The sequence below is a fragment of the Oculina patagonica genome, chromosome 2 (assembly GCF_052425735.1).
Source record: "Oculina patagonica isolate OP01 chromosome 2, crgOcupat, whole genome shotgun sequence".
Taxonomy (NCBI): Eukaryota; Metazoa; Cnidaria; class Anthozoa; order Scleractinia; family Oculinidae; genus Oculina; species Oculina patagonica.
Window position 1 is genome coordinate 15005512 of NC_135759.1, and position 21704 is coordinate 15027215.

Consider the following 21704-nt stretch of genomic DNA (forward strand, 5'->3'; position numbering starts at 1 on the left):
GCACTCTTTAATTTTTTGTCCAAGAAGGATGTATTTGTTAATTTACCAACGAGCTACGGAAAGTCGTTAATATTTCAAATAGCCCCGCTCGTCGCCGGCGAACTTGCCAGTTCTTGCCCGCAGTTTGTCGCCGACAGTATCATCATTGTTATTTCTCCTTTGGTCGCTTTAATGCGGGACCAAGTCGCTTCTCTTGAGAAGAAAAACATCCCAGCAGCTTATGTTGCAGCAGAACAGGATGCCGCGATTTTAAAAGATGTTGAACTTGGCAAGTACCGCATTGTTTACGCTTCTCCGGAATCTATGCTTTCAGTAGCCTGAATTTCAGACATCCCTCTGTGCTCGCCCGCTTACCAGAAGGAACGTCTGAACACATTCGGGCCTAATGCCGTCCGGTGACGTCACTACGCTTTGGTGTTAATTCATGCGGAAAAGTTTCTGTCGAGGCCATGAAATTGTGAAAGAAAAATCGCTTAAATAAAGGATTACAGGGTATAAAATTGTTTTAATAGTAAACTATTAAAAACCTTGAGACAAATGAATGATATTTTAATCGACTGCAGGCTATATTCTTTTACGGAAGCGATTTAATCTAAACTGATTTGCTTTATCTAGCGATCAAAATATAATATGTTACGCAACGGACAAATACAACACACTCGTGAGTACTTTAATAAACAGTCCGGATTATCCTAATATATTAGGACAGGGCCAACTTGGCTTTCAACCAATGGCAAGCCGCCTTTTTTTACCGATCGCATATCAAAACAAATCTCAATTTTCAAAATGGCGGACGAACGCGGACAGCGCGATGGTTTCAAGTTGTAATGCGAATTGTGGACGAGTATTAGAAGAATACGAATGTATATTTCTCTCTAGGAGGAATCTTTCAAGTAAGGCCAGTTTTCGAATCCACATTACACACAACGCAACGCGAAGGACGGCCGTGGGAGCAGGAGCCAGTTGCACCAAATAGCTTAATTTTTTGAAAATCGAGCGATCAATACCGGGCCACTTATACATATCTTGAACGCTTAAGAACGAGATAGTAGATCAAAAGGACCATTAAATTAATGAGATGCAAATTAGTGCCCGGTATCTACAGTTTAGCCCAGGATTGGTTTCATTCAACCGGATGGAACTGATGCGTTTCGTAACAGTAGCAGATGTATATATTGGTTTGGTTTGTCATCCGATCGATCATACGTTCGTAAATTGTTACGTGGTTGTTATATTTAAAGATTGTTCCACTCTCGTTAACGAAGTTCCTAAGTACATCTATCTCTTGACTCAAAATTTTCTGTCATTTGAAGGTTGTTAGATAGTAGTATGAATGGTTAGTTTTGTTTTGCTCTTAAACCAAACAATTTTTTAGGCAACACTGAATATTTGTAGTGTTTTCAAAATCTTAAAATTTCGCATTCGAAAAATTTGCCAATAGGTTGCACAACGACATAATTTTGAATATAATACAGTGTAAATTGAAAATGATTTTTCTTCTCACATGGTATTGCATTAAAGGAAAAAATAATTAATTCTATTTTGTAGAAAAGCTTACTGTTATTTATTTTAGGTTTGCATGATAGCCAACTCCACTGGGTAGGATGAAAGGATTTTTGGTTTTCCCCAACAGACACAGCACAATTAGATAAATCTACACTTAAAATTTTTTGTTGTCTACTTTTTTTGAGATTATAAAAAAATATGCAAATTTTTCACATACTGCGGAGGCTGTCAAGAGGTTGGGCGGAAAGACATCCCCCAGTCATTGGATAAAAATAAAATGAACAGCGTAGAATAGAGAAAAAAATTTAAATTTATTTCATTTTACAGTAAGTAAACAGTCTGTTGCACCAACTAGGCCTGCAACAAAAATAATACAGCATGATCAGTGTGCAAATATACAGCAACAATAAACTAGTGAACAGCCATCACCAAAAGTTATTTTCTTTTCATAAATGGCAAAAATTGACATGCAAAATCCAAGATACTATATCCCATGTTTTAGAAACCAATGATGAAGCATACAAAAGACACTATCTGCTTTGAAATGAAAGGAACATGATCATTGTATATATCATGACTGCAATAGGAATTAGGGCATCACAGGTGTTGGTTAAAGTGTGCGTTCGCGGTGTCTGGCATTTGCAGATTGCAAAATGCATACTAAAAGGCTAACCAAAGTGCTATTTAGGCTAACCGAAGGGGATAGTAGGCTAACCGGAGTGGGTAGTATGCTAACCAGAGTGAACTTTTCACTCGGGTTAGCCTACTAGACACGCCGGTTAGCCTACTATTCACTTTGGTAAGCCTGTTTACCGTTAACAGTACAATACATTCTCTTAGGCTGCATTCTGCAAATGTCAGACACCATTCGGAGAGGGGTGGGTGGAAATTTTCTGTAATATATTTTTGCGTGGACTCGAAAGCAGTTTTATCTTTTCTATTACTGGCCATAAGGCAAACATTGTAAAGGTATTTCAACAAACAAATTAATGATTTCCAAGTGAAGAATTGTGTTTGAACTTTGTATTTAGCATTCTTCAAGATTCAATGTGGTTCACAATAATTGCACTTGCCATAGTATAAATAACAAAAAACACAAATTCTCCCATTGCCAAACTATCTTATGAAATTCTCATACACAGTGCATGTCCTGCTGACATGAGGTTTACAAGCTAGTCAGTATGTGTAACAGAAGTTCTCTTTGAAACAGATACTCAAAATAATTTCCTGCAATTTCCATAATTATTGTTGCTGAATAACGAACATTCCATATTCGATTATTCTCTAATGAAAGTTGGTCTTCAGCCTTCGGCTTTTCGTTGGCCCAAATTATACAATTAATATAACCCAATAAAAGGAAACTAAAGCCGTCATCATTACTGCTAAAGAACGAACCAACACCATCTATAAAGAGGTTTGATTGTTCGTGGAACAGTTGTTTTGGTACGTGAAGTATTACCGCGACATGATCACCGAACTTCTAAAAAAGTCTACCAAAAATCTAGGTTGTCTACCATGCCCAGACTTCGCACAATGAGACTTTATGGATGAAACATTCGGGAAAAATTATTTCCAACTCCAGGAAAAATCTTTGAATATAAGAAAATATGAACGATTCTTCACCTACCTTGAAACACGAGCCAAAATTCCGGCTAAACAGCACCATCGTGGCGAAAAAACATACGAAAAGTCGACTTGAAATCCTCTCAAAACATTTCCAAGATGGCTTCCGATCATTTGACTCACACTTTTCGTTTAAAAGTCCCGGATGGAAGCTGAAAAAGCCTGGAAACAATCGATTGAATAACATGGACCATTCGTCCGCCATTTTGTCCGAGAACAATAGGTCCGTGACGTCATGACTGTCCTAATATATTGGGATAATCTGGACTGATAAATAAATCAATTTCGACGGTTTCAGAGGCATCAAGAAACGGAATTCAATCCAAAAATATCCTACTTGACCGTGGGCACTGAGTTCAGAAATCACTGGCTCATCGAGGCTGCAGGACATAAGCAGGGTGACATAAGCGTCGAGCGGCTTTGTTGACAAAACAAGATTACATATAAATTTGGCAAAACACTGCATGTCGAAGCGACGAATGCCGCCAAATTAAAACCTACCGATTTCCATTACTATTCTTCATCCGTAGGTAAACTAATAAAGTAATAAACTCAAGGTAAATGACTAATCAATTCATTTCTGGGAAGGTGAACTCTTTCGAACTCTTTCCAAACGTTTTCAAATTACAATCCTCGCGCGGTAAAATTCAGTCATAATTTCACATAATTTATGCAATTAATTTTTAAATTCAACCAATCAAAATCACTACCCGGTTTTCGGGTAGTGACGTCACCGGACGGCATTAAGCTCAAATGTGTTCAGACGTTCCTTCTGGTAAGCGGGCGAGCACAGAGGGATGTCTGAAATTCAGGCTACGTTATCACCTGCATCCAAAAAAAAAAAAAAAAAAAAAAGAATACATATATCTTATTGACCACACGCGAGGGCCGTACTGGGCGATTATTAGCCCGAAGTCTTGACAGTACGGATCGAGCGCAGCGAGGTCCGTACAAAAAAGACCGAGGGCCAATATTCGCCCAGTACGGTCCCGAGCAAGCTTGGTTAATAAGAGATTTATTACACGACTGGAACCTTTGTGTAGTGAAAATTGCTACCCGGTTGATGTCGTGGAAAACAATGTGCGGCAAAACTTTTACGCGCGCTATTAAAGGAGTTATAATTATTTTCGTGTTTAAGGTCATTTCATTATCAAAGCAATAAAAACTCCGAAAAAATATTGCAAAAGAAATCTTGCAAAAAATCTCGCGCTAAATCGCGCGGGATCATCCGGGACAAAACCCGATCCGATACTTGGAAAATATCGGCCCTCGCGCATCCTCGGAGACAGACTTTTCTTCGCCGATTTTTTTTTTTTCGCCCGTATAGACTTTTCCCCGCCCCCACTAACTGCCCCTGGGTCTCCGAGGATGGCCCTCGCGGGACCGGAAATAAAATTATCTGATTGGCTGATTTAGTTATTGGCCCTCGGACCGCCTTACCCTGGGTGCCAGAGGGTTTTTTTTTTCGGCGACAAAGAGCGGCGAAGCCGCGACGATCGCGGCTTCGCCGCTCTTTGTCACCGCAAAAAAAAAGAACCCTCTGGAACCCAGGGTAGGACCGCCTTAGTCGTGTAATAAAAAAAAAATATTGACGAAGCTGCAGTTGAGGTTTTCAGTGGTCCTTCAAACAGGCAAATAATCAAATGTAAACATGTTTCAGACCGAAATCATTTTTTTTTTTTGCCTCCCAAATCCAATGCTCTTTTAAGAGCGAAAGAAACACTACAGGATCATTACCTTGGGGGTGGGGGTGGGAGGGGGTGACTAACAGTTAGCAAATATTTTGTTTACTATAACATTTTCACCTCAGGGCATGGAGGTTAGCAAATATTTTTGTTTTAGTTTTAGTTATCTGAAATTTTCACTCATTTCTCAGCATGGTTGCCAGACATTCAATTTCAAAATTCCCTGACTTTTTCCTGATAAAAATCAATAATTTCCTGACCAACAACTGCAAAATGTCAGATATTATAGTTGCAGCCTCCAGCCTCCATTTCCAAAGAAAAAACATCGCTGAGATCACTTGGCGTTAATGTTTTTTCCAGGCTTTAATGGTACTTAACCACAGTGGTGATATAATTACAATTTCCCTGACTTTCTAATTTTCCCTGACTCAAAATAAAATTCCTTGACTTTTCCCTGACCTTGACGAATTTTAGGGACCATTTCCTAACCTGTGGCAACCCTGCTCAGTGTCATTGTTCTTATTTTCATTTTTATGTGCTTATTCATGCGGCAGATCAACAATCTTTGACAAAAGTAGTTGACACATTGACTTCGCTCTGCGGTTTTTATGACAAATTTAACACTAGTTTTTAAATTTCATGACTGTCTGCTAAAATACCCCCCTCCCCCCCATCCAATGTTGTAAAATGGTAGCAAAGGACTTCTGGAAACAAACTACAACATTGATTGGGGGGAAGGGGGTTGGAAAGGTGGGGCAAAAGGATGGAATTGGTCCATATAACAAAAAATAAGGGCGTAAATTAACAATGGGTCAACACTTTTGTCAATGATTGTAGGTGGGGGACCCCACCTAGATGGGGGCTAGGCCCAAATCCACACCCCCTGGATCTGGCCCTGCAAATACATAAAATGATGTCAATTTAGCGCCGGTGGGACATTTCAACAATCGTCAATCCTTAATGTACCAGTGGAGCACCATGGGATGTGGTCTTTTACCGAATTTGTAGCCTGTGTAGCAGGCGTAAAGAGGGGGAAGGGGGTAGTAGGGGGATTGAGGGAATTCCAGTTCCCCTGCTACACCGGCTACCGAATTTGATTAAATCCACCTGGCAGTGGCTGTACATATAAACCCTCTCTTCAACATGCAATGTTTTCAGTCACCATAGTTTCTCTAAGAGTTGCAAGGAAAATTGCCTCGAGTAACATGTTTGGCCTTAGTGCTAGGGTAGGGCTAAAGGTTTCGGTAACCCTAGTACTTAAAGTTACTCTCTACAAGTAGCCTCTTGTATAAAATATATTTTAAATTTCTAATTTTATTTATTAATTACAAGAAAAAAAGTAAAGTTGCAAATTATTACAAATTATATCTATACAGTAATAAGACACTTACAGTAACTGAAAAAATATATATACCGGTGTATACAACTAAAATTTCCCGGGGGGGGGGGGGTACTCCATATAACGGCCTATACGGGGAGGCTCCGCTCGAAAAGGGTACCTTTTTCAGGCTTCAGGTATATAAAAGGGTAGCGATTTCACAAGTTTAGGTGTATGAAAGGGTATTAAATTCCGTCATTTAGGTTTTTTAAAAGGCCAGTAATTAAAATATTTCGAACAGACGCACTTTATGGCTGTATATATCATTTTAATTTATTAAGTGCTACATAAAAATGACAAGAAAACGTCCTGTTCTAAGGCTATGTCACGTCTTTAAGGTATATGAAAAAGGTACCTTTTTCAGTAAAAGGCTTACGAAAGGGGTACAATTTCTGTCAAAAATGGTATATAAAAGGGTAGGGGGTTAGAACTTGGGGCAGAGCCTCCCCGTATAAAACTTTTTTGAGTACCCCCCCCCCTCCCCCACCGGGAAAATTTCTTAAAAGTATTGAGCATTAAATGGAGGAACTAAGAAATAAACTAATGCTATTACACTTCAGTTTATAGACTGTAAATATGCTGCACGAGGTTCCCATTTTTGCAACTTAAGCTTTCTAATTATAAGTAAAAAATCATGTTCGGTGCAATTCTTCAACTGTAATATGGTAGGTGTCAATAAAACTCATACAATAAATTAATCACAATTAATTATTCAAAAACAGAAGTTGCATGACATTATGATAACATAAATTTTCAGTATGAGCAATTAAATAGGACATCCATTGTGATGCCACCTTAGTACGAGCAAAAGACAGACATTGAACAACAATCTTGCAGGCTCTTAGCCATACTTTTCTGACAACCAAGGCAAAAGCAATTGACAGAGTCCTTAGGGGGACAAAGGATTGAAAGCGTGCGCTTAATTTAGCGACTAAAATTTTTCACTGGTGACAAAACTTCATGAGCAGTCGGTGGCCAAATGGTCTCTAAAGAAAAAAATAAACTTGGAGGGTTGTAAAAGAGCATCACATGATTTGCAAAATATTTTGATAAGATTATCTGCATTTGCCTCAATAATGAAACTTGTTCCAGTCCAATGCTGAGAAAACGAATATGGTCTATTGCTTAGTTGGCACCTTGATATTTCAACACAACAAGTGTCATTTACAGAGGAACCCAATAAGCAGCAAACATCTCCACATTTAAGCTTTGACGCTGGCACTTTCTTCTTTAAATACTTTGCTGTGTTAACATATATCTTGGGATTCACTACAAAATGATTCCTCGCATGGCACTATTAATCTTATAGGGGTTTTCTTTCCAACTAAGTTCAGTGATAGGTGTGGCTTTTACACCTTTATTTTGGATTTATTTTTAAGTCAATTTTATCAAATACTTATTCTAAGATAAAGGCCTTTATAATGTAGGACTGCAACAATACATTTTCTCACAATACGATGCATACCTTGAAACAGGTGCCACGATATGATACAACAATACATAAAACTGACAACTGCTATAATTTTACTAAATTTGGTTGGTAAATCAAATTTTTCAACGTTAACAGCTGCAAAAACTTATTTGCAAAGTGAAGTTCTCATGATCCACATGTTTTTGCTTGTGGGCAACATTGTCAAATTGACAGTTGACAACATTGTCAAATCTTTAAAGAATGTGTGATAATTTGGTAGCGAAGCAGAATGGCACTTCCTTGTCCCCCAGTTTAATAAATAATTTCTGAATGTTGATGAAGAATATTTAATTGATTCACGATACTGCGATATTTTGTTCAAATACAGATATTCTTCATATCTTGACAAAAATATGACAATTCACCGGTGCACTGGTGTATTGTTGCAGCCCTATTATAATGTACACATTGTTTACTTTTAAGTAAAATTGAAAACAGACAAAATGCTTCCCTTAGCAGTTATAAAAACTTTCAACCTACAAAATAATTATGCTTAGCTGGCAGGCAGAAAACCTGGGAAGTTAAGTGGCATTGTCCTAATAAACACTGCAAAACATAGCAACAACAGGCTGAATTGGATGTAGAAACAAACTATAGAAAATGACAAAGCAGAATCATTGGTTAAAATCTAAAATATCTATTTCATGTGATTATCATAGTGTTCAAGAAGCTGAGCTCGGCTACTAAACTTCTCCTGACAAATCCAACATTCGAATTGGCCTTGTTTAGCTCTTTCATTGTTACTCAAATCTTGTGTGTGTTTAACACAGTTGCCTCTCTGTTTGCGTTTATTTACTTCCGTGCCAGTGTGAAGACTTTCATGTTTTCGCAAACTTCCTCTTTGGTTAAAACACTTGCCACAATGTTTGCATTCATAAGGCTTCTCACCAGTATGAACTCTTTCATGAATCCTTAAATATGTTCTAAGTCTAAAGCACTTGCCACAGTCTTTGCATTTATGAGGCTTCTCACCTGTGTGGATTCCTTCATGTTTTCGCAAATCTCCTGCTTCCCTAAAATACTTGCCGCACTGCTTGCATTCATGAGGCTTCTCACCAGTATGAACTCCTTCATGAGTCCTTAAATATGATTTAAGTCTAAAACACTTGCCACACTGTTTGCATTCATAAGGCTTTTCTCTTGTGTGGACTTTTTCATGATGCCTCAAGATTCCTACTTCTCTAAAACACTTGTCACACTGTTCGCACTTATAAGGCTTCTTACCAGTGTGAATTGTTTCATGAACCCTCAAATGTGATGTTTGGTTAAAGCACTTGCCACACTCTTTGCACTCAAAAGGTTTTTCACCACTATGAACTCTTTCATGAGTTCTCAAATGTCCACTTTTTGTAAAACACTTGCCACACTGTTTGCACTCATAAGGCTTTTCACCTGTGTGGACTCTTTTATGAGTTTGTAAACTTATACTATGACTGAAACACTTACCACATTGTTGGCATTCATAAGGTTTTTCACCTGTGTGGACCCTTTTATGATTTTGCAAATGTGATGAATCTCTAAAACACTTGCCACACTGTTTGCATTCAAAAGGCTTTTCCCCTGTGTGGACTCTTTGATGAGTTCGCAAATGTACTGCTTGGCTAAAACACTTGCCACATTGTTTGCATTCAAATGGTTTCTCACCAGTGTGGAGTCTCTCATGCGTACTTAAATCTGTTTTACGTCTAAAACACTTGCTACACTGTGTGCACTTAAAAGGCTTCTCCCCAGTATGAATTCCTTCATGATCTTTCAAACCTTGTGCTTGATTAAAACGTTTCCCACACTGTTTGCATTCATAGGCCTTTTCATCTGCGTGGACTTGTTCATGAGTCCTCAAGTTTGATGCTTGGTTAAAGAACTTGCCACACTGTTTGCACTCATAAGGCTTCTCACCAGTGTGGAGTCTTTTGTGCGTTCGGAGATATGATGCAGTTCTAAAACACTTGCCACATTGTTCACATTGAAAAGGCCTTTCATCTGTGTGGACTATGTCATGTTTCTTCAAATTTCCGGCATCTCCAAAGCACTTGCCACACTGTTTGCACTGGTACAGCTTCTCCCCTGTGGTAGCTCTTTTGTGTTTTGTTACTTTTGACTTTTTACTTTCTTCACTCATGCCTCAATTCCTGGAAATGAATTTAAAAAAGGGAAAAAAGGTTTCAATATCACAAACACAGCTACAAATACATCTCTAGTACTGCTTTATTGAGTTATTTTTTCCAAAAAACACCTCTCGTCAGTCGCAATGGACTATGTACTGTAGTGAGTCAGTGAGTGAACTATGTTTGTTTGTCACACCAATCAGGTTTGAGTTACTATCAGAACCAATCAAATTGCAGTTTACAAAGGGGAAGTAATCTGATGAATTGAAGATTTAAGATTGTTAGGAGGCAGAATTGGTGAGTCGTGAATTTATTGTTCTGTATATATTTGGTCGCCTGCCATCAGCAAAAGGCCCACTACTATTGTTTTGGACAGGCTAGTTTTGCTGACCGTAGAAGAAATTGCACAAAGCAGATTTACAGGATAATATTGTCATTATCATGTTAATACAGTATACACTGTACTAACAAAGAGTTTGGCACAAATGGTAAGGAATCTGCTCTGTATTGTATAATAACCTGAATTATACGCGCATTATGATTGGTTGTTACTTATGATCTATCAGAGTACAGACGCATACAGTAGATGACGTCACGCGGTGGTGTGACTCGCGCACGTGATCAGAGTTCATAGTCCAAATCAAAGTTTTATTATATAAAACAAATAGATTAAATTTTACCGTGGGTCTGTTCAGTTATAGATCACAGAAGACGTCAAAATGTGGTAAGAACAACAGTGACCCACTCGCCTAGCAGCTCGTGGGCCACTTTTTTGTTCTTACCACATTTTGATGTCATCTGTGATCTATAACTAAACAAACGCACAGCAAAATGGAATCTATTTGTTAATTAGAGATTGTGATAAGGAAACTTCCCAAAATTTAATCATCTCTTAGACGTCTTGCTCATTTCACTGATTCAGAATTAACTCTAGGGCAAGTAAGGTTTATGTTTATCTTGTTGAAACATTTAGTTAACTGGTACTGGTAAGAGGGTCTCAATGGGGTTAAGCGTTAGCCGTTAAACGGTCAGAAACTTAGCTGTTAGGCGTAAAAATTGGAAAATTTTAACCGTTAGCCGTAAAATATGTTAACCGTAAAAAATCGGTCAGTATTGATAAATTAACCAAACTAGTTCACTTCATCGTCCCAGAATGGCCCTGAGACCTAAAATATGTTTTTTAATAATGGAAATTAATTTTTAACTTTTTTAAACAATGAAAATTAACTTTTAACTTCTGTTAACCGTTATGAAAATAAATTAACCGTTAGCCGTAAAAAAGCCAAAATTTTAACCGTTAACCGTAAAAGCCACCACCCCATTGAGACCCTCTGGTAATGTATGGGTACTAAATAAAAATGATTTTGCTGCTACAAATCAAGTACGATCAACAGTGGCAACCGAATAACAGCGTGCTAATCTGTGACAATTTGATAATTAAATAGTTTTTATTCAACTGAAAAAAAAACAAGAACTAATTCTTCAGTTGAATGAAAATTTGGGTGTAACTAAACAGAGTAATGGAGCAAAAAGTAACAACGAAGTAATGGAATAATGAGAAACGAATAACAGGAAAAAATTCAGTAGGTTGCAAAAATTATAAATATATAAAACCAATACAAAAATACCAAACAATACAAAATCAAATATTTAGACTTTTAAAAACATGAGGGCCACGGATTTTTGCACCTTAAAATTTTATGTGACTGTGTCTCTTTCATCAGTAAGCACGACAAGCATGATAAGGGACCAGTTAGTAAAGATTTTCTCTTGTTTTTTGTTGTTTACCTTTGCTTAACAGTGGAGATAGCTACTGTACAATAATTACATTAGCAGCTATTTGCTGTCGATTTACGGCTCTTTTTTATCACACTTTATTTGCCTAACAGTATCATTTGTCTCTGCCAAAACCAACAGATGACTCCTTTGATCACAGAAATATGTTTTCTTCTGAAGGCAAAATCTATTAAACTATTCAAGAGAAGGTACTGTAAATAGAATGGGATTTTCATGCGGTGTAACGCATGTTAACTTCAGCAGTACCGGTACCTTTTTTAAATTCAAACGAACTGCAGACATTGAGTTAACAATGAAATTTTGACTTTCAGGCCATATTTGTTTTGTCTGTTGCCTGACATGCTGTTTTCCTAAGAATTTTGCGAGAAAATCATAATAATAATATAATAATAATAAAATCATTGGAATTTAAGTGACATTTTAAGTATATGTTGTATTGATTACGGTTGAATTTGCGCCAATGTCTACTAAACTTAGGGGTGTGGAATGGTAAATGTGAGACTAATTGCAAGACGGTGAGACTGACATCTCTTCTGCAACCCGGAGACCTTTTTGGCCTTGCAAAGGAAATCAAGACTTCGAGATGGCATCAAAGAAAAATTCGAGATGATGAGACCCCTGAAATTTGGTTTTAATTTCGCGAGACACATTTTTTAAGGATAATTCACTACCCCTGAACTTGTTTACTGTGACAATTTCATGAAAATAGAACTAAGATTGACTGTGTCTTCTCCAGCTTGGTCACAATCCTAACCATTTGATCGGTATTAGCAATTTGCAATTCATAAACAATGCAGAAATTTACACAGTGCTCAAAATTAAAAAAAAAAAACATCCTTAAGTAACCATTAGGCAAATAAGTGCTAAAAAATCACCAAATGCAAATTATTAGTCGCCAGATAAACTTTTGTAGGAATATACCGTAATGATTCGATTTAGCGCCCTCCTTCAAATAAGCGCCCCCTTCCGAATAAACGCCCCTCTTCGAATGTGTTTTTGTAAATAAGCGCCCCTATTCCAATAAGCGCCCCCATTCTAATTAGCGTCCCCGTTCTTATAAGCACCCCTATTCTAATAAGTGCCCCTATTGTGGATAACTGCCCATACTGAAGTCATTGACGTCAACTAGATAAACTCCTGACCGTTCGCCGTACAGTTCATGTATATATTTACTGCTAAAATGAACAATTATTTTAAAAGTAACTGATCTTTAAACAATTTCCAACTGTTACAGTTTCTGTTATTGTTAGATACATTTGGTTGTTTCTCAAGAAATTAAATAAGCGCCCTGTCCCGAATAAGCGCCCTGTCTCGAATAAGCGCCCTCCCTCGAGGTGGCAAAAGTAAATAAGCGCCCCGGGCGCTAAATCGAATCATTACGGTAATCCAAAAAAGGACTCGTCTGAATACATATTAAACATTCAGAAAGAAAAGCAAAGCAATCTTATCACAAGGTTTAAAACAAACACATTATATAAGATTTTGCATGCACTTTAAACTTTGTAGCTGATGTAAAGTCGAAGGAATCAACATGGCAGATAGCCATGCATTACAAGAGATGCAATCCATAGGCACATGACATACTTAACAGTTTGCAATGCATTATTGGGCGATTTCAAACTGTGCAAGTTTTCCAATATGTGGAAAAGAATATTTTAGAGCAAAGCAAAAGGATGGATTGGAGCAACAAACGACCAACATAGAATAAATAAAATGAGCCATACACTCGCCTATGGTTGAAATAGAAGATTTAAAGGGACTGTGTCACAGCTGAGTTACTGTAAATGATCTAATAAATGCCCACTCTCAAATAAATGCCTCGTATCCAAAAAACGCCCCCCCTGAAGTGTAAAGTTTGTATTAGATGCCCCCTCTAATAAAGGACCCGTGTCTAATAGACACCCCCTACAAAAATATGTAAGAATCACCTCAAACACCTGGGAAATTCTCCATATACCGTATGCGTATTTATTCAATTAAGCCCCCAACCTCGAATGAGCGCCCACCTCGAATAAGCGCCCACCCTAAAGTTGGGAAAAGTTAATATGCGATGTGCGCAAGGCTGAGAAGTAGTGAAATTGATTATCAATAAGTACTACTAAGACACTTCCCCAAAGACCGAGTTTTCTTAGTATTTTACAGAAACTTTTAATGAACAGTTAAAAGTCTGCTTTCTTGCATCGTCAAGTTTTGGTATTATTTGTCTTGTTACAAGATAAACTTCCTTTTTGCTGAAAATGGTGAAAAATTTTAATAAGCGCCAGCCTCGAATAAGCACCCACTCTCAAGGTCCAACTCTGTTTTATATCTTACTCTGCTAGGAAACTACACATCCTGTTTGTTTTGTTGCCGTTGTTACAGTTAAAGTTAAATAAACGCCTCTCTCTAATAAACGCCTCATACAGTATCTATTTAACAACTTCCCTAGGACCCCGAAAATTTAATAGACGCCCCCGGGCTTTTATTAGATCATTTACGGTAAGTTTATGTTATTTAGATGTGCCAAATACTTGCTTTGAAACTTAATTTTGTGCAAGGAAATTTCTTCTATTGATCTAAATGACAAAAGGATAGCTTCATATTGCAACCAAATGTGTCTCCCGATGAATTGAATATTTGAATTTTAAAAACAGAAAAATGTTTTAGTGCTTGTCTGAAAAGTCATTTTTAATATCTTAAACATTGTTAGAATCAAGAAAAATATTTTTGAGGCTTGCTTAAACTTGATTATTACTGGATTTGCTTTTGGACTCTATTTATTGGAATGAACGCCGCATCATGGTGTGGTTTGATGAGCAACCAGTAGGCAAAGTTTGAGCAAAAATCTATTGTCAGATCTATAATTTTCGGGAATTACCTAGCAAAATGAAAAATATCAAATCGTTTAAGATGACTCTTAAGTTAGATTGGATTCAGTTTTGGGGTGTTACTAGGGTAACAGAAAAACAAGTAACTGGTAGGTTTAGTCTGTGTTCGAGCCTAGTGGCTTATCGTTAAAAATGAAGTCATCGGGACTTCTTCTTCTAAATCCAGACAAAACAAAACTGATGGTTTTTGGTAGCAGACAGCTTACTTCCAAACTCCCTGACTTGAGAATAACTCTACTGGGGAAGGAACTTGTCCCTGTATCTTCTGCCAAGGACCTTGGGGTTATACTCGACCCGAATATTACTTTCGACTACCATATTTCGAAAACAGTTTCATCGTGTATGTCTATAAGTTTAGCTCAAATTAGTCGTGTAAAACATGTGTTTAAGCATGACATGCTTGTAACAATAATTAATGCGTTAGTATTAAGTAAACTATCCTATTGCTCATCCGTGTGGTCCAACAGCTCGGGAAAAAACATCTGCAAGTTGCAATTGGTCCAGAACTTTGCCATCCGCAACATCAAAGGTACGAGGAAATTCGACCACATCACGCCAGCATTTAAAGATCTGCGCTGGCTTCCTATTAAACAACACCTCTACCTTCGTGAAGCTGTGTTAGCCTTTAAATGTATGACTGGATGCTTGCCTCGCTATCTTAGCGATCAGTTCACCACCCGCAACAAAATCACCAAACGTGCGACCCGGAACTGCCAGCTTTTAAATATTCCCCTTTTTAAATCTGCCTCTGGTCAAAGAACATTTCATTATAGAACAGTGAACATTTGAAACAATCTCACACCGACCTTAAAAACTCTTAAAACTATTTTATCTTTTAAATTTCATTTAAAATCAAAATTAATGGAGGAGTTTTTAATATAGATTAATTAGAAGTAATGCATTTACGAACGCGAGCTAAACACCTCGTAACAAAACCATCTGTAATCTCCAAGGAGAAAAAACATCTGTCATCTGTTCTTGTATCTAATGGTTATCCTTTTTCTTTCTTGCAGAAGATCACTAAGACTAGAAAACCGAACACCAGTGCTGAACCCGTGGCTGAGTTTAAATCTACTGCCGTTCTACCTTATGTCAAAGGTCTTTCCGAGCAACTTCGCCGCTGCCTACAACAACAAGGCGTACGCGCTGTTTTCAAGTCGGAAACTACACTGCGATCACAACTAGTACGGCCGAAAGACGCTGTTGATTCGACTAAGCAAGATGGCGTTGTTTACAGGATTCCCTGTGAATGTGGCAAAGTTTACATCGGCGAGACTGGAAGACCTATGCAAGATAGGATCAAAGAACACGACCGGGACATCCGACTTGCACGCACCCAGACTTCCGCCGTTGCAGAGCATACCAACAACACCGGACACTACCCGCTTTGGAATGAGGTAAAGTTTATTGATCGTGACTCGCACTGGTACACACGCCGGGTCAAAGAGGCGATTCACATAAGACTTCACCCTAATAATATCAACAGGGACAGTGGAATTGAAATTCCTGAAGCATGGATGCCCACGATCAAAAAACACAGCAACAGGAGAACTGTACGACTGCGGACCGCCGAGGGAGCAACAGTACACCAGCATGCAGAACACTGAGGATCGAAATGCACCAATCAGAGCTGTTGAAAACCATCCAATCACAGAGCAGCCGTGTACTTTATAAGCTAACGCACAACAAGTCGACCTTATCGCCTGATGAAGACTAGCAGTATGCAGTCGAAACGTTGCGATCTCCATCACACATGACTATGTCATGAGACAAACGAAATAATACTTTATTATTCAAATTTTTATAATTGTAACTTTTTATCATTGTAATGTTTACCGATTGTAGTTTTTATAATTTTAAAATTCTTATTCATATTGTAATTTATTGTCACTGAAAAGCCCCGTAAGGGGAGTGTCAAATTAAAGTATTGTATTGTATTGTATTGTATTGTATTGTATTGTATTGTATTGTATTGTATTGTATTGTATTGTATTGTATTGTATTGTATTGTATTGTATTGTATTGTATTGTATTGTATTGTATTGTATCGGGAATACAAGTATTTCACCTTTTAACCATTAATACACAATTACAGTATAAATCTTAACCCAAGGTTTGGCATGAGAGAAAAAAGTATCCATACATGTACACTGTACCATCAATTAAGTATAATATAAATTTCATAAGTAGCATTTTATACTTGAGAGTCTTAATTGAAAAATGTGCTGGCCTGCAAAGCTGTGTTCTGCATTTGAAGATGAATTCTACATTGTTTAGTTAGGAATATTTTGCATATAAATCACTCTCTGAAAGAAAGAAATAACTAGATGACTTTTAAGTCAGATTGAATTCATTTTTGGGGTGTTACTAGGGTAACAGAAAAACCAAGTACCATATTTACTCGAATAAGCGCCGCATTTAGGACCAAAAAGTTAATAAGCCACCCCCCCCCCCCAAATAAGCGCCGCAGTCCTGATGCGGCGCTCATGTAAGGAATTCCGTTCAACTGAAAACAGCATAGCAAAGCAACTCTAAAACAAACTTAGACACTTCTTTCCATCAAAAGCGTTGTTTTGCAGTTCAAAGTGATTGTTTTACCTGCTCGCCATTATATTTTCTATCCAACATTCTTACAATACGTAGTTCTGTAAATGTTGTAAAGGCCACGAACTTTGCCAGGACAGACAGCTAACGCCACTTTCGTCAGCAAAAAACAAAGATTGGCAATCAAAAGACACTATTTTCAGTTACTTTAAAAGATGAGATTCTTTGTGGCGTCCAAATTTTAAATAAGCACCGCCCTCGAATAAGCGCCGCACTGGAGACAAGAAAAATTTTATAAGCCGCGCAGCGCTTATTTGAGTAAATACGGTAACTGGTAGGTTAAGTCTGTGTTCGAGCCTAGTGGATTATTGTTAAAAATGAAGTCACCAAGAATACAAATTTCCCCTCCTTCCCAGATGGGATGCTAGTCTATTCAGGGTACAACCTCCCCAAGCATTAAATTCGCCTCTAACCATACTACACCATAAATTACAGTATAAATCTCATCTCAAGGTATGGCATGCGAGAAAAAAGTATACATACATGCATATGTACACTGTACCATCAATAAAGTATAATATAAATTTTATAAGTAGCATTTTATACTTGAGAGTCTTAATTAAAACATATGCCTGCAAAAGCTGTGTTCTGCAATGATTTGAAGATGAATTCTACATTGTTGTGAATATTTTGCATGTAAATCACACTCCAAAATAGTGTAATTTCTGTTTTATCACCAGGGCTCAAGACTTACTTTTTTGCTAGCTACCCTATTGGCTATTGGCTAATTTCACCAGTCAAAACCAATTTTCTACTAGCCAGAATTCTCAATCCAACTAAGGTTAATTTTAGGTCACAGTCTTTGACAATTTTATACGTGACAACAGTGTACTTGTGAGTTCCATTTATTCGAAGTAGATTTCGTATCAAATTCCTGAAATTTTATATGGCTAGCTTGTGAAAGCTGAAAACCTATTAGCCAAAACTGCATTTCTACAAGCCTGTGGCTAGTTGGCTACTGTTATTCTTGAGCCCTGAATCAAATATTGTTTTCTATTAATGTCACAGGGGTAGGCAATTTGATAAACAAATTTGACCACAGGGCATTTGAAAACAATTTTAGCCCAGGGGATGGGAATTTGAGCAAACAAAAACATATGGCTGAAATGCATCTAAAAAGAGCCCATTTTAAGATATTTTATTAACTTTGTTTAAATCCCTAAATTCACTATTCTTACTAGATAGTAATTTTTACCGTAGAATCCAAATTTGAATCAAATTTTTCATTTTCCGGTCATAAAGGTGTGAAAATTGACACCTTAAAATGTCAGCCAAAATAGTACATGCAATTACTTTATTCTCTCCATTCCTTTTCTTTGAATAGCTTTCTTCTTTGTATAATTTATTAAATACCTGTATAAAAACAATTCTTCTGTGACTTAACCGACATCCAGTTGTTATTCGTACGGAAAATAATCGACCATCTCTAAACCAGTCACGTGGCATACCATAATATCAATCCGATGCAACAAAAAATGTCTGCTAAGTCAGGGAACTTAGCTCCATTTGTGTGTATTAACTCTGTCAAATTTCACAAGAATTCAATAAAACACATGGAAAATATTTCTATTTTCGTCTCACACATGCTGAGAATCCATCAAATTTTGCCTGTTTTTGTGGCTTTGTTCGCACAATTCTTGTCTGCCATGTTTGTTTTCGATTGTCCATGCTGCATTGGCTTATGGGACAGGTATTTCACGGAAGAAACGAAGAAAATGACGCATTTCTAGCATGCTACGTTTCCTCGAAAGAAACAAAAGGAGAGACCCTGGCTAGCACTGCAATCCTTTTGTCAGCGGTAACAATGCGCACTTGCCTTGGCGCATAAGCATCGCGCATGTTCGAGTAAACATATCGAGTGTACATGCAAGGGTATTTACCCTATTGTTACGTATTTTCGTGGGCACTTAATTGTGCGAAAATGAAACGGCCATATTTCGCGGGACTTAAATTTCGCGATTTGGCCAAATAAATAAGATTAAGGGAACTTAATTTCGCGAAGTGTCAAAATACTGGTCTACATTAACAAACAGTAAGTCTCAAAATTGGTCCAACTGATTTTAATTTTCCACTGCAACAGTTTCCAATGACATTGAACAAAACCATATAACAAAAGAAAACTTTAAAAACAGTTTAACATGTTCCTTTGCAACAAAGAAGAGCTAGTTTGATGACTGTACCAAGGTAATTAAGTAGTAAACTGACGGAAACGTTGAATATTCATAACGAATTATATAGAAGGGTATTAAATTTTGCGTTGTTATTTTTCACGGGTCTTAAATTTTGCGATTTTAACAAAATCGCAAAAATCGCGAAAAATAAATCCCGCGAAAATAAGTAACAATAAGGTAGATGCTTCGCTGTGGAGATTCAAGTTCTCCTGTCATACAGCTTATAATCTTGTAATTTTTTCGGTGGAAATAGTCCTAAGCAAGGTGACATTTAAAACCACAGGGGAGGGGATTATCAATATCATCAGGAAAAATAAAAACGCCTAGTAGCAAAAGTAAGACTAATTAATTAACAATTAGACTACTAGCCCGATTTTTCTATAAAGAAATAATCAACGAGGCGGCGCCGGTTTGTCTATCGCTCATAAAAAAAAGGGGGGAAATATTTATTTTTTTTAAAAAAAATATATAAAAAATATAATACAAAAAAAAAAATTATTATAAATTAAAAAAAAAAAAAAAAAAAAATTTACCTAATTCCCCCCCCCTCTTTTTTTGCGAAAAAAAAAAAAAGGAGAAAAAACAATCCCATAAAAAAAAAAACCTAAATACCGGTAGATGGATTGGACATTCCAGGTCTGACAATTATCCGTAATGTAAAACAGAAATACATTCTGTTTTACATTTATCGCCAGTACCCAAAACTAACTTTTTTGCTACACTGTAGCTACAGCCCATTGGCTAGTGACAGCTTTGACTTCACTAACCAAAAAAAATTTCTACTAGCCAGAATTCTCAAGTTATCTTTAGTTTGGGCATTGGGCACTTTTGCCATCTTCACTGCATGACTTTGTTATTATTATCTTGGGTAAATTTAAGGTTACTTTTTGGTAATTTCAGCTTTTCCACAGCCTTTATAATTTATGTGACGACAGTATACTTGTGAGTTTTGTTCCATTGGCTAGTGAGACCCTGTGTCAAAGCCTAGAACCTTCTAGCCAAAACTGCAGTTCTAATATATATATATATATATAACAATAAATATATTTAAGCGCCATCCAGGCCGCCAGGCGCTTTACAAATGTTTAGCCTGTGGCTAGCTGTCTACTGTTAGTCTTGTGTCCTGAATCACATATTTTTTCTATCGATGTCCCAGGGGTAGGCAGTTTGATAAACAAACTTGACCATAGGGCCTTTAAAAACAATTTTTAGACCAGGAGATGGGAATTTGAATAAAGAAAACTTCAAAAGGTCAAAATTATACCCGGTGGTTGTCTGGGGGAGAGAAGATGAAATTTAGATTTGATCGCTACATTGTGCCTGAGGTTATTTACTGATTTGCAAAAGTTTGTTCCTCAGTTCTTTCATTCTTAACTTTTATTCAATGGCTACAAATAACATCCATGATTGACGCTCCAACTTGCTGTTTGCTCCTTTATTTTATCAGTGAACAAAGAATGCAACGCTCGTCCGCCATCTTGGAACTTTTAGGTAATTTATGAACTTGAATTTTTAAAGAAGCCTCACTGATAGTACTTTATAGCTTCTTTATAGCTTCTTTAATCTTCTTTAATCTTTGATGTTTAGGGTGTCGATAAGGGTCAATTAGGGGTCAATGCTTGTCAAAACCTCAAAAAATTACAGCAACACGATTTTATCGGGTGTGATGATTGATGCTGACCCAAAACCAGTTATTTTGTTCCTGGGTAGGAATCCTAGCACAAATGAAATGCATCATGCACCGATAGGCATTTACAACGTGATCTTACCTTCACAAGAAGAATCCTTTTATGGTGTTACAGTTCACTTGATCAAAAATCTCCTGCGGGCAATATTGAGCAACACACGTTCGCGCTATTATCAAAATAGACTCGACGCTCTTTCCGCTCGATTGAATAAGGCTCGCCCCAGTGTACGTGTATTCTCAAAAGAAATATTGACGCTAAATTTGGACTGGACTCAGAGATTTCATCTTTCGGATCTCTTTCCAGCTTACTGCTATTTTTAACGACCAACCATAGCAAGAGAGCTCTATTTTTTTCCATCAAAATACCTCTAAACTTCTCTATGATACAGTGTATTCATAGGCATGGATGTGGTCATTAGATTTAAAGCAAAACAAAAAACAACAAAAAACAAGGAAATCTGCAAGCAAACAACAGCAACAACGTAACACACGTTTCGGCGTATGCAGAAAAGTAAGCAAGCAAGCATGGAAGAAACTTCATTTATTGTCGAAAACGTGGAGTGTAGTTGCTCAGGATAATTGTTAAATATTTGTTCTGTTATAAAGCACACAAGGAAGACTTAGTGACGAGAGCACGAAAAGAGTGTAGGGTGATACACTTCTTGAGTGGTCGTGTCAAAACAATTTTCACGGAGAGGTTGATAACAGAACAAAGCCTTCTCAAGGCTGTATAACTTGTTTTATAATCAATTCAAACAAGATTTCGTCTTTATAGGATGCGTGCACGGCCGGAATGGAAAGTAGACGAAT

General features: G+C 37.3%; 1 protein-coding gene across 2 annotated transcripts; it reads right to left on the reverse strand.

Annotated features, from left to right (window-relative positions):
- Positions 1 to 276: 276 nt before the first annotated feature.
- LOC144643121 (uncharacterized) lies at positions 277 to 21118 on the reverse strand. Of its 2 annotated transcripts, XR_013568858.1 has the most exons (3): positions 20977 to 21118; positions 8069 to 9792; positions 277 to 289 (listed from the first exon to the last, which is right to left on the reverse strand). XR_013568858.1 is itself a non-coding variant. In XM_078502276.1 (2 exons), the coding sequence occupies exon 2, from the start codon at positions 9780 to 9782 to the stop codon at positions 8301 to 8303; it is 1482 nt and encodes a 493-aa protein (XP_078358402.1). In that variant the 5' UTR covers positions 9783 to 9792; positions 20977 to 21118; the 3' UTR covers positions 7438 to 8300. The 2 variants fall into 2 exon arrangements, 1 of the variants encoding a protein (XP_078358402.1); XM_078502276.1 differs by lacking the exon at positions 277 to 289 and having other exon boundaries at positions 7438 to 9792.
- Positions 21119 to 21704: the final 586 nt, after the last annotated feature.

Coding starts and splice junctions, on each gene's coding strand:
- LOC144643121 (XM_078502276.1), bottom strand. CDS start 9,782: ATGAGTGAAGAAAGTAAAAAGTCAAAAGTAACAAAACACAAAAGAGCT.